General features: G+C 37.1%; 2 protein-coding genes across 8 annotated transcripts in view; one reads left to right on the top strand and one right to left on the bottom strand.

The window, feature by feature from the left end:
• The first annotated feature begins 1978 nt into the window (after positions 1-1978).
• LOC107265506 (endoplasmic reticulum resident protein 44) lies at positions 1979-6399 on the top strand. Of its 2 annotated transcripts, XM_015735016.2 has the most exons (7): positions 1979-2137; positions 2600-2672; positions 2752-2907; positions 2973-3273; positions 3524-3571; positions 3716-4011; positions 5037-6399. In XM_015735016.2, the coding sequence occupies exons 1-7, from the start codon at positions 2084-2086 to the stop codon at positions 5381-5383; spliced, it is 1275 nt and encodes a 424-aa protein (XP_015590502.1). In that variant the 5' UTR covers positions 1979-2083; the 3' UTR covers positions 5384-6399. The 2 variants fall into 2 exon arrangements, with proteins under 2 accessions (XP_015590502.1, XP_015590504.1); XM_015735018.2 differs by lacking the exon at positions 3524-3571 and having other exon boundaries at positions 1980-2137.
• Positions 6400-8654: 2255 nt separating this feature from the next.
• The window catches only part of LOC107265508 (neo-calmodulin), a 98606-nt gene continuing 93895 nt past the window's right edge, over positions 8655-13365 (bottom strand). For all 6 annotated transcript variants that reach the window (XM_015735029.2, XM_025082785.1, XM_015735025.2 and 3 more), the window contains 4 exons: positions 13214-13315; positions 12253-12388; positions 11771-11919; positions 8655-11647 (listed from right to left, as the gene is read on the bottom strand). In XM_015735029.2, the coding sequence (XP_015590515.1) occupies positions 11616-11647; positions 11771-11919; positions 12253-12388; positions 13214-13315 (419 nt within the window). In that variant the 3' untranslated portion in view covers positions 8655-11615. The remainder of the gene's footprint in view (positions 11648-11770; positions 11920-12252; positions 12389-13213; positions 13316-13365) is intronic.

Consider the following 13365-nt stretch of genomic DNA (forward strand, 5'->3'; position numbering starts at 1 on the left):
ATATATTTTATCGTATATATATACATATATATATATATATACATACAGGACCCCCTTGGGCTCTTCCCATTGCAGCGACACGCAGTTCCCCAATCGTGACGGCAAATCACAAAGTCAATGCCGAAAACCGCACTTGCCGAAGGCGTCCTTCGGGGAAGCCAGGAGTCCTGAGGTGCATTGTGTGGTTTTATCTTTCAACGGGCTCGTTTGTCCTACAGGAACCCAAAGTCAGAGCCACCATTTTAGACTTGAACCAAGGCACAAGTGTTTCTTACGTTAGCCATAGCTGCAGTTCTTCCTCGTACAAAATTGACTTCGATACTTTGGAGACATATCTCTGTATACGTATATTCCTAGTGCTACGGATCCTTATACCGATATTGTATTCTGGCTGGCAGACGACCTCCGTGGCTTTACAATTTTATAAATTTCCCATCTCCGTCCAAAAGGATTCCATAATCGTGTGATTTAACAACTGTCGAGAATCGCGCCGACAAGGGTATATCCTATAAGGCTTGCACCTGAGTCCGATTTTATAGCCGGTGGGACTAGTGATTTACCATTTTATTCCGTTCACCATGAACAGAGTTAACGTCACAACAGCGCGGAGTTGTGCGTCCATGAGGGTGCCGAGCATATAAATGATATTTATGTCAACATTTTCCGTGTAGCTATGCCGCCGCTCAAAGGGACCACAGTCCCGAACAAAGAGCCGTAATTTTTAAGTGGTGCCCTACTCCAGAGGTTAGAATATGGGCCATACCATGGAAAAAGGTCTTCCTGTTATTCAAGAGAAATGGAAAGATATGTTGGTGGTCCTCGCGAATTTTTTTAATCAGGGTCACAATTTTAGCGATTTGAGAAACTGAAAATCTGAGATAACGTTGTTTATGATAGGTTATGTTTTTTTTATTTTCACCTCTCTTCCCTCTCATTGCTTAAGACAACTGACACAACTATCCTTCATTTTCCATAGGCCCTGGGCTTAAGCGAAAAGTCCCAAAAAGTCGCCGCGCGATCCGTGACTTCGGGATTGACATCGGCATCATCAAAGTTCGACCCCTGCGGCGAGACTTAAAAATGCCGACTTCGAGGTATAAGGCCCCGATTCCGAAAGAGCCGCTCTCTGCAGTCCTACATAGGCTTCTTGCCTTTTCTGACAAAGCTGTTCGCAGAAACTGTCGTGTTTATGCCCATATGTTTGAAACCTCATAATGGATCTTTCAGACGTAGCCTCATATATGTAGTACGAACCAAACGACAGCTTGCATACTAGTATCAATCAGATAGTATACCCAATATAGCAAAATGGAAGGAACGGGTTTAAGATGTAGGGGCTGGTTTTCGCAGATTTCAATTCACGATGAGATGAGAATCCGTAAAATAAGCAAAAGAAATTGGATTTCGTTGTAAATTACGTTTAATCCGTGGATTACACGAAGGATTTCTCTTTCACTCTTTTGCGGTTGCCAGTCGTAAATTATCCTTAAACCTTCGTAGTGTTTCGAGGTGGGCTCGAAAAGGATTAGATTTGTTGGTACAAGGTTCAGTTGAGTTTACAGTACCTGACTGTCAATAGTCAAAAGATTCAGGGACTCGAGACTATAGGGAACACTATTCTTTTTCGACTAGTCGTATTCATTGTCAATGGCTATTGCTAATAATTCGCTTTTACACGGAGATTACAGAGGAATGATTGCTTTATTGTGTCTTGCAGTAACGGGTACCATACCCGTGTACAGTTTTTCAAAAATTCATTGACTTTCTATTTGGTGATGGAATATTTATTTGTACTTGATACTTTACAATAATTATGCAACTTTTATTTTGCGGTCATTTTAAATTTGAACCATCACTATAATTGGAATACAACTATTATCATTGGTTAATACTGGCCGAATCACGTGAGGCAACGTGATACAGTCGAATGGAAGTAACATCGATATCTCGAATAACACTTATTTGAGGTTCGAGATACGGAATCGATATTGACACGAATGAGGTTCGTGGCGTTCATGCGCATCGTTCGTTGCTGCCGATGTTCATTCTCGTAGTTTTTATTTGATTACTTTAAGTTCAAAAGATGCTGCCCTGCACTGCTCATCAGGCGATAATCGCTGTTTATGCCTGTATTATGGTGAGTACGTAGGACTTAGGTCCTCTTTACGAATTGTTTCATTTTTTGCCGAATAAAACCTCCAAAACTGTCACGCACATCTTATGACACATTTCAAGTAAACGAGATCTCTAGAAATTATATGTTCCGTTATTTCTGGGCTGATGTCGTCTACATGTGGTTGTGGCATTTTATTTTCACGTAATACGAACTGGGTGCTGTGAATATGTTCCTCCCTGATGTCAGTGGGACTAACCTCAAAATGTCTTCGATGTAATAATAATAGTTTCGTAATTGACCGGCATATGTCATGTAACATGACATTCATAAACATAAAAAATTATTCAACTAATTATTGTTATTTTATGTATAATACCTTATTGAAGATCATTAGTTTTTAGATTGAATAATTTTTCATATGTAATGAAGTTTGAGTACTATTAGTTACTTGTTTAAAAGCACCTTTTCTCTGTGTTTTTTCAGACATTCTTACCATTTGTGTCTGCAGATGGTGGAGCTACGCCACTCACGCAAAAAAATATTGATATGACGTTAGGTAAGATATTTTATTTGTGGAACACTTGAATGCTTTTGAATAATTCCATTATATATGTATGCATGTATTTTTTTTTCAGCATCAAATGAACTAGTTTTCATTAACTTCTATGCAGAATGGTGTCGCTTTAGTAGTTTATTGGCTCCAATTTTTGATGAGGCATCAGACAAAGTGAGAGAGGCTTTCCCGGAAGTTGGAAGAGTCGTTATGGGAAAAGTGGACTGTGATAAAGAATGTTAGTATCTCTTTTTTTATAATTCAATTGTTGAAATAGGATTTTAGAATTTTAATATGTTTCAGCATCCATCGCATCCAGATTTCATATTAGCAAGTATCCAACTTTGAAAATAATTAGAAATGGCCAACCAACCAAAAGAGAATATAGAGGACAACGCTCTGTCGATGCTTTTGTAGACTTTGTTAAGAAACAATTGGAGGATCCCATCAAAGAATTCTACAACATGAAGGAATTGAATGAATTAGATGACAAAAAGAGAATGATTATTGGATACTTTGATAGAAAAGATGTTCCAGAGTATCAGATGTTCCGAAGAGTAGCCACAAATCTTAAGGATGATTGTCAATTTCATGTTGGCTTTGGGTGAGTTAAATACATACTATGATTAAACACATTATAACATATAGAAAAGCATTATCTAATGTTTATATGGTACAATTTATACTTGAAAACTTACAAAATATACCTTGTAATAGCCAATACATCATACACTTTTATGTGCTGTATAAAAGAATACATTACTATTTTAATTAGGCATATAACATAGAGTCTTAATGTTCTATACTGTTAGTTAATAAATAACGCAGTTACTTTGTTCCTTTTATTTAACAAGCACATGCTCCAATCAAAACTGTGAAATTGGAGAGCATTTTCATTTTGCGTAAGTAAAAATAACCTAAGCACTCTTTACACAAAGAAAAAGGAATTGCATTAACACATAGAATTCATATGGGTTCACTTATATTAAAATTTCATAAAACTTCATCAAGGATAAAATTGAAACAATTTTGGGTTTCTTTGTCAGGGATGCAAGCAGGGCAATGCATCCTCCAGGACAACCAATCGTAGTGTTCCGTTCGGATAAAGCTTTGTCCAACGATGAGGATGAAACGTACAAGGGCAGTCTACAAAATTTTGATGAATTAAATATCTGGGCGCAAGAGAAATGTGTGCCTCTGGTTCGGGAAATCACATTTGAAAATGCCGAAGAATTGACGGAAGAGGGTTTGCCATTCCTGATCCTCTTCCACGCACCGGATGATTTCGAGAGTGTTAAATCATACAAGGACGTAGTGGTCAATACGCTGATTGACGAGAAACGTGAGTTTGATAAAAATGATGAAAATAGTACATCACGATACAAGTGCGCGAAGTACGTGCGTCTCTCACGACTCACACTCACTCGTGTGACAAAGCACGCGTGCGAGGATCACGTACGAGCACGCGTGTTGTATACTATTTTTTAACTCAGTGTGCGAAATTCGTAACCTGTAAGAAACTACAGTAACGAAGGAAGTATAGTATATTGTGATATAATTGGGAGAGATGGGGCGTGAACGGGTCCAGGGGCGCGGAGGCCCTGATGGGGAAGGGGGTGAAGCCCCTCTCCACTAAAACAAACACTTTTAAAAGTCATATGGGCATATTTAGCTCATGTAGTGGATTGAGCGAGAGTTTTCGATAGCTTATCAAAGTACACAAGGAGAATTTCTTCAGAGAATGAAGATGTTTTTTTGTTTTCCTTCAATTTTTAAATTCATTGTATGTTATCACATATTGATGTTTGAATTTCGTCAGTAATAAGTGCAGTGTAACACTTTTTGCGTCTTCGAGCATGTCGTTTGGTATAATATCTCCGATTTCATAACCCGTTTGATTTTCTGCACTCATTTTCACGGATTTTTATCGCTTCGGTAACTCACTGCACGCACATGCTCACAAAGGTACGATGTGGCTTATAACTATATCGTTACGATATCGTTTGTTTATCATAAACAGCGAAATGCGAAAATGTGTGAGAAAACGCTATAAGCAGACATGAGAAGAGTACTCGTACATATGATACAAGTGCGGGAAGTTGGTGATTCCTGACGAGTGTGACGTTTGCCGTCCGAGTGAAGTGAGAGTGGCAAATGTCACACGAGTAGGAATCACCAACCCGCACGCGTATCATATACTATTTTTTGTAACACTGTACGGAAAGTTTGCAGTTTATGCACCAAAAAGAAACACAAACTGGTCGATTCTTAATGAGTTCCGTACAGTGTTGCAAAAATTGAATTTCGCACACCGGGTTGAAAAAAAAATTATCTTCAGTATTTAATCATAAATTTCTATCCTCTTAGAGAATATCAACTTCCTGACCGCTGACGGCCTTAAATTTGCGCATCCTCTTCAACACTTGGGAAAGAGCACATCTGATCTACCTCTGATAGCGATCGATAGCTTCCGTCACATGTATCTCTTCCCGAACTTCCAGGATATTTTCATACCTGGAAAACTCAAATCCTTCCTGCAGGATCTCTACTCTGGGAAATTGCACCGTGAATTTCACTACGGTCCGGATCCCAGTAACAATGACGTTCCTCAGCTCGCAGGACAGGTGAAAGTGCCGACAACTCCTCCCGAATCGACGTTCAAGAAGCTCACACCAAGCAAAAACAGATATACGTTACTGAGGGATGAGCTGTAAAAGTATAAAATTAAAAAATATTAAATACAAAACTACAAAAATAACGAAAAAAAGACGTATCAGAACGTGAAAAAGGGGATACGCTTGCGCGCTTCAATCATCAAGTCGTGCTTTCATACTCCGACGTGGGACGGTCAATTACGCCGATTGTTTCGCGGCTGTCTATCCAACTTGTATAAATATATAAATTATTATCTTGTAACGTCAGCGTCATATAGTAGAATCATGAAAAGAGAAAAAAAATGAAAACTGGAAAGCACACCGGCGACGTGGAGCTTTCGATCCTTATTCTCATTCTTGTTCATCGTTGAAATTTAGAATAGTAGCAACCGTAATGATCGAGGATGATAATGGCGATGAAAAAGAAAAGATTCTGTTAGCCAATAGTAGACGCACTACTAGATTTTATACATTTAATTGTTTATTATGTCTCAGCCTTAAGCGATTAGCTTCTATATTTACTGGTCGTATCATTACATCAGTTTACCTACTTGCCTCGTTTCCCGTTTCCTTTTCTCTTAGAAATTATCCGTTTTTTCTAAGACCATGCCAGTGGTAGTAAATGTATAAGAAATCGCGAAGCCGAGCTAATCGCGATTTTTTTCTTTTTCATATGTTGAAATCGTACTCCTACGACACGTTTGTGTGGACGATGGTATTCATTTTTAAATGTTAATAAACAACTTTCTAAGTCACAGAAAATCACGTTATTTTGACAGCTAGTGTACGTATATAAGAGATAAGAATTTTGCACATTTGTTGCACAATATTGTTGCACACACAATCAGTAAATAGTAATTGCGAATACGTGAAGTCGGTAGGAGGGAGCAAAGTGGATCTACACACACATTTTGTCCATTATAAAATGGCTGTATTTAGGGATAACTCGATACATGTATTACATTTCACCAGTGCACGCTTTCTCGCCTTTCTGCGATATATTTGTTCTTCTTTCATCACTTTTTCCGTTCATATGCGGTGTTCCACTTTATTACAATACATGACAATACACGTAACACGTTTCACATACACGTAACGACACACATGACCCAACCTATCGTTACGTTTTCTCACCATCCCTATTATTTGTTTCCCTCTATAACAATGCGAAATTTAATGAACTCGATATACTTGGATATATTCTCTCTCACTCTCTCTCACTTTCTCTCATCCGTCCAATTAATGCGCATATTCATAAAATCTCAATCTATGTTTAACATGTATGCACGCTCGCGACCGCGGTGTGTGTGTGTACGCGCGCGCATGTATAATGTGTGCCCGTGGCTGTGTGTGTGTACCTTGTAGTAGGGTCTGTGAGACCCCGTGAATTTTCAACAGGAATGCGAACTCTGGAGAGCACGATAAAGGTTACCGAAGGCGATTAAGGAAGAATCGGTGATTACGACTTTTAGTACGGGTAACCAACGGTCGGTAAGGTAGGAACACACTCGTCGAACGTGACGCTTCGCGATGCCATTAGATACATAAAGTAATGGTCGCGAATGCTCGGTGGTGATTAAATTCGAAAGAGAAAATTGCAAATAGTTGAAATACATATATATATATACGTATATGTATATATCGGCGGACCTGCGCACAAGTTGACGCACCTCGTCGTTCGATAAACCGAATCATAACAATAATTCATATAACATTTACCCTAGAAATATAACGTTATAAATGTCTCGCGTCCATAATCGTCGGCAATCTGGTGTAGTAGTTAAAAACATTATTACAACTTTTTTATCCAAGTAAAAATATAAATATTTCATTCATATGGCGATTATTTCTCCCCTTATCGCTCTGTTTCTCTCTCTCTCTCGCTCTCTCTCTCTCTCGCTCTCCCTCTCTCGCCCTCTCTCTCTCTCTCGCTCTCCCTCTCTCCCTCTCTCCCTCTCCCTCTCCCTCCCTCTCTCTCTCTCTCTCTCTCTCTCTTCTCCTCTCTACATTTTTACATTTCGACGTCTGTTGTATTTGTAGAAACTGCTCAAAGACTTGATCCTTTCTTATTTCCTTTATCTTATACGGAATCTTATACGAAATATTATTCAGAGACTTCTTAAGTATATACAGTATACGGTATCTAAAATACAGTATACAGTATATAGCATCATACAGTTTATACAGTTTTAATCATACACATACGTATTCGCATTTCTATAACTTCACTCTTACTTCCTTTTTTTAATTTTAATAATGAAGTAATGAAAGACATTTTCTTATATATTGTAGTAATAAATAGCGCGGTCTTTAGTCGTTGATATATATATGTACATATATATATATACATATATAATCATGTGTATGTATATACATCACCCGGACTCTATTGTATATATATATATATATATATATATATATATATATATATATATATATATATATATATATATATATATATATATATATATATATATATATATATATATATATATATATATATACATATATAATCATGTGTATGTATATACATCACCCGGACTCTATTGTATATATATATATATATAGAGGGTTATTTACAACAAACGCACCAGGTTTGTCACAAATAAGTGAATTCATCAATCAGACCAATGTAGTATCATTAAAACAAGAAAGTTAATATCAAACATTATTAACATCATCAACTGCTCGATCTTCCATTTGTTTAATAAGGTCACACTGACTCGATTAATGGAATTGTTCAATGGCGCGCCCAACTGCAGCTGGTGCGTTTACCGTGAATAATTCTGTATATGCAACAGTGCACGTTATTCGTAAAAATGTATCGTGAACATCTGAGAGGATAAAACAAAAAATAACCCATTGTATTTAAACGGGACGAAATTCATTTTTCATTAAGTATTGATCTATAATATTTTCTTATCTTTCCGCTCTCTTTGCCGTATCTATGTATAGCCTTTCTGGTACTCGCGCATTTTGCTCTTGGGAATCGACAACATTGGTTTCCCTTTTTTTTCTTTTTTAATATTTTTGATAAACGTAACGAAGTGAACGTTGTGTGGGCTGATTAGCGCGATAGCCTTAACAATAAAACTCCTCGTGTGTGATGAATGTCTTTTCTCTTTCTCGTAATAACATTCTCGCATGTTTTTGTTATTCTCACAATTTTCTCACGCTCTCTGGTTACTTAACATATTATTTTCCTTTTAATCCCTTTAGGTCCAACGATTAACATCTAACAATAATCCATAAGTTATTTTTTTTTTTCCCTATGATTGCTGCTCTCGTTATTTGCGCTACATTTTTGATACAGTTCTCTTTTTTTTGCAAATAACTTTGACAGCCTTCGCGTTCATCGCTAACAATACAAATGTACACTCACAATTATTTAAGTACGCATATATGCGTGTGTACTTTTTTTAATCCAGATTTTTTTTTCATCTTTCTATATCCTCTTTTCTCTCATTGCCAATCGACTTCAGAAAACTCGACTTTTTTACGTCTTCGCTTAGCGAAATGATTGCCATGCAGGCATAAATCTATTAACGGTAATGATTACTTCTCGATCTAAGTTAATCAGGTTGTCTTGCATATTTAATATGTATGTTTTATAATATACGTATTTATTTGATTACTCATGTACTTAAACATTTTTGATATCAACTAGATTGTTTTTAAAAGGTATTCACCGTTCGGACGAGTGATTCATCAATGAGAAGGGATATTTTTTTTTTGCAAAAAAGCTGTGAGCATCATCATTAATCTCATTCTAATCGTCATTACGATTATCATCGTTATCGTCACGAGTTACTTGACATTCAATTTACCACCGCTCTTATATGCGTCTTCAATTTTATAATCAAACCCCTTATTTGAACAGTATAGGATCATCATTAGTCATTATCCCACCGTTTAACCCTTTAAAAGCATAAATACACGCGAATACACGTACTGGACGTTAAATATGAGATTTCTCTCGCTCCGATTTTCACGTCAAGCGTTAATAAAAATGACGGCAAACATAAGTAACAACTTTTGTGATCACGCTTTATCAAATATATCCAAGTAACGGAAGACACATTTGTTCTTGATTTAATTACTTTTCAACGTGCGCCTGCACACGCGTATTTCGTACATTTATCTGTATCCACATGTGTCTCGAATTTGGAGCGAATTTAATATTATTCGTCATCCTTCATGTGCACATATGACATATACGTGGCAGGTAATCCTCTTTCTGTTTATCATTAGTGAGCATGCACTAAACAAATACCGTTCCAATTATATAGGTACGTGGCAAAATTTATTTTTTTGTATTCCAGTTTTTTTTTAAGTCTCTCTCTTTGGCGTGCGCTGAATGTTAGAGTAATTTATAAAAATACCGTACGTTATTTATTAAAAATGAAAAAAACGGTTCGTTTCCTTGATTAAAATGAAATTATAATTCAATTGAACGAACAATAATTTATCTACTTAATTTTTAGCTTTATCTCTGTTTGTCTGCCTCTATCTATTTCTCTCTCTCTCCCCCCCCCCCACCTTTCGTCCTATCTTCTCACACTGGAACACATTCTCTCCCGTTCGATCCTCTTATTTTGTCTTTTTTTGGACGCAAATGGTGAACATAGGCCATGAAGGTTTCTAAGTTCAAAACACTCTTTGGATTAATTTTTTTTTAAATTAAAATCATCAAATATTTATATTGTCTTCGGGACGTTATATTATTACTAGTTGAGTAGATTTATCGAGTTTGTCCGTTGCTTTTTAACTATTCTCACTTTGTCTATTCTTTACTTTCTCTTTCGTTTCTACTATACGTATCCATATTTAACTTTTCGCTATCTCTCTCTATTTCGACGATTACTTTACACCAGAACTGCACCTGTTTCTCGCCTAACGTAAAACTCGAATGTTTATTTACCTTATGTGAATTATTTCTCATTTCCGTCGCATACTGATTACGTATTCGTATGAGTTTAATCTTAACATACGTAACGTTGTACGTACATGGATAATGTGTTTACGTGACCTGTTCATGCAGTTATATGTGGGAAATTATAGCTTTTAATCTCAATGCCTGTAATTATTGTCTAGCTCTAGATCCAAATCAGATTGGGTAATTATTTTTTTTCTTTTGGAAAATTCAGTTCCCACTATTAAAATCGCTTTAAATAATTAGACCGGAAATGGGTAGTAATATTTATCACCGACACTCATTGAGGAATGGTCACTCTATATAAATATTAATATACCGAAAATTGTTCGGAAAATATGTCAAATTGTGCACGTAATACAACTAACCTTCATAACCCTTCTGTCATTATGACACGTGTCAGCGAGTAATTTCTCCCTCTCTCCCCCCTTCCCTCACCCCTTCTCCCACTCCCTCTTCTATTTTCATTCACAATTTTTTGTATCTCACATTTCCTCCCTGTCACTACATTCTACGGCGAGCAATTCGAAATCATCCACACTGTCATCTATGATCGGTTGTGTGAAGCGCGAAGTAGCAAGTGTTTATAGGTATGCGGGCAAATTTAAATGATGCAGTGAAAAATGAATGTGTTGGAGGGACGATAGGGGGGAGGCGGGAGACGTTATACAGTATATTGTCCTTCGCGAGACAAGGATAACTGTGTGCGAATTTAAATTAAACGACACTTACATTAACGGTTTTTTTTTTTAATTTACGCTGAGCGATAAGAATGAGTGATTTCGATTGTAACGATCATAGCATAGAGTAGGTAGGTAGGTAGATACGCTAAACGAAGCTCAGTTGATTGTTTTAGGAGCAACCTTGTTTTTTCTCTTTATCGATTAACTTATAAATTAGGTCGAAAATTAAGTAGAGTCACGCTTCGCCGGGATTTTCATATGTCGATTGATTGGATCACGGTAAAGCGCTTCTAGACAGAGAAAGTTCGCTTTCTTGTCACTTTTCATTATCTTTTAGCTTTTTTTTTTTTTTGAAAATCTCTCTCTTTCTTTTACTTATTTTCGATTTCACTATCTCACGTATTCTCTTCGCGCACGTACGCACGAACTCTCTGCCTCTCTCTCTCTCTCTCTCTCTCTCTCTCTCTCTCTCTCTCTCTCTCTCTCTCTCTCTCTCTCTCTCCTTGTGTGTGTGTCTTGCGCTTCTTATGAATTCGACGGTTTTTCTGCTTGTTCGGTGCCGTTTAATCTTCTCTCTGCCTCTCTCTCTCTCTCGCTTCCTCTGGGGGTTTTCACGTGACGTTACACTCAATGGTGAACACCACGTTGGTAGTCTTTGGCTCGTGCGTCCTCCAAACTAATTCTTTGATGTCAGGATTGTCACGAATTCTACAATAGTCAAAGATTAATATTCTGCAGTTCTTTATATACCACTTTCTTCATATTATAATACTATTCGCAACCTCTCGATACAATTATTCTATAAGAGTATTCATTCTCAATTTGACCAACCTTCATAGTTCACCATTCCGTCACCGTCAAGGTCTGCTTCCTTGATCATGTCGTCGACCTCCTCTTCGGAAAGCTTTTCCCCCAGGTTCGTCATCACATGTCGCAATTCCATGGAGGATATCAGGCCGTCGTTATTCTTGTCGAATACCCTGGATCAAAAATCAGAGATTATGACGGGTCTAAGAAATAAAATGGAGCGAATTAAACAGAAAATGCAAAAAAGCATCCAGTAAACTTATATGTGAGCTACGTGGGTAATTTAGAGAGAGATCGCTCGATTTGCTGACTCCTGACAATGAGTGGTTCCTATCAATCTTCTTTGATGTTTGCTTTTCGCTGGATTTGTCATCGTCGAAGCGCGCAGTACTGTTCGCGCATCAATCATCTGCTGTTACAGGATAGTAGTGTGGTTTTTTTCACTCGCGAATTCAAATCAGATTTCTTTTCGCCCCGCACTGGTAGGCATATCGTAACTAAAGTACCTGAAAGCTTCGCGTAACTCGTCCTCCCCGTCGGCACCCTTCATCTTCTTCGACATCATCTGGAGAAATTCATTGAACTCAATGGTTCCATTACCGTCCTGATCGACCTCGTTCACCATATCTCGCAGTTCCGTTTCTGTTGGCATGTCAAATGGATATTATTTTTTTTTCCATTTACCTACAGGAACGTAAACATGTGAATTTTTGCAAATAATTAACAGCGAATGCGCAAATAAATGTCCACTTTATCAATATATATTTATAATAATTTATAATAAATATTAATAATAATTTAGGTTAACGAGTTGAACGATTATCTCGTGTACGATTATTCATCGTTAACTTTGATATGGCTTCTGTAGTTAGCAACAAAATAGAATTCGGATAGTGAATAGTTTAAGAATACAAAAATGGTGAGTACAGAAATATATTCGAAAAAGGTAGTCAATATTTTGAGCATCATTAAGGATCTTTGCTTTAAAAGAAAAGATGAAGTAAAATATAATGAATACTCCGAGGTATATATACACACATATAATGGGTATGTAACTTTTAGATAACAGAAAAGCACACGTTTAATGTGCTACAAGAATCATGAAAATGCGCTCATATTTCTCTTGGGTTTCAGACAATTTCTTACAACGCAGTTCCTTTTCTCATACGGCACGAGAGCCCAGGCTTTCGTGAAACGACCAGGAAAATATGTGGAACGCTCGTACCAATCCCCAGGACAAATTCACAGAAATTCATGAAATGAATTTTTCGCACTGCAATATAACCGTATACATCTTTGTATACAGAGAACCATAGCCACAATAGGTTACAATGAAAAATTTCATTCCGAAAGGCAGAATAGATTTTTTCTGGTTAAATTACGAGTATTTCATCTTTCGTTCTTATTTTGTGGCCGCTTACACTTTCTTATTTTATATTAAACATATAAGTATAATAAACAATTTACCAGTTGGTCGCTGTCCCAGGGAACGCATAACAACCCCCAATTCGGCCATAGTAATTGTTCCATCTTCATCCTTGTCGAAGAGCATGAAAGCCTCCTTGAACTCTGGAACAATATACTGTATATGTATATTTATATACACAGAGGGGGGGGGG

The sequence above is a fragment of the Cephus cinctus genome, unplaced genomic scaffold, assembly GCF_000341935.2.
Source record: "Cephus cinctus unplaced genomic scaffold, Ccin1 Ccin1_scaffold0227, whole genome shotgun sequence".
Taxonomy (NCBI): domain Eukaryota; kingdom Metazoa; phylum Arthropoda; class Insecta; order Hymenoptera; family Cephidae; genus Cephus; species Cephus cinctus.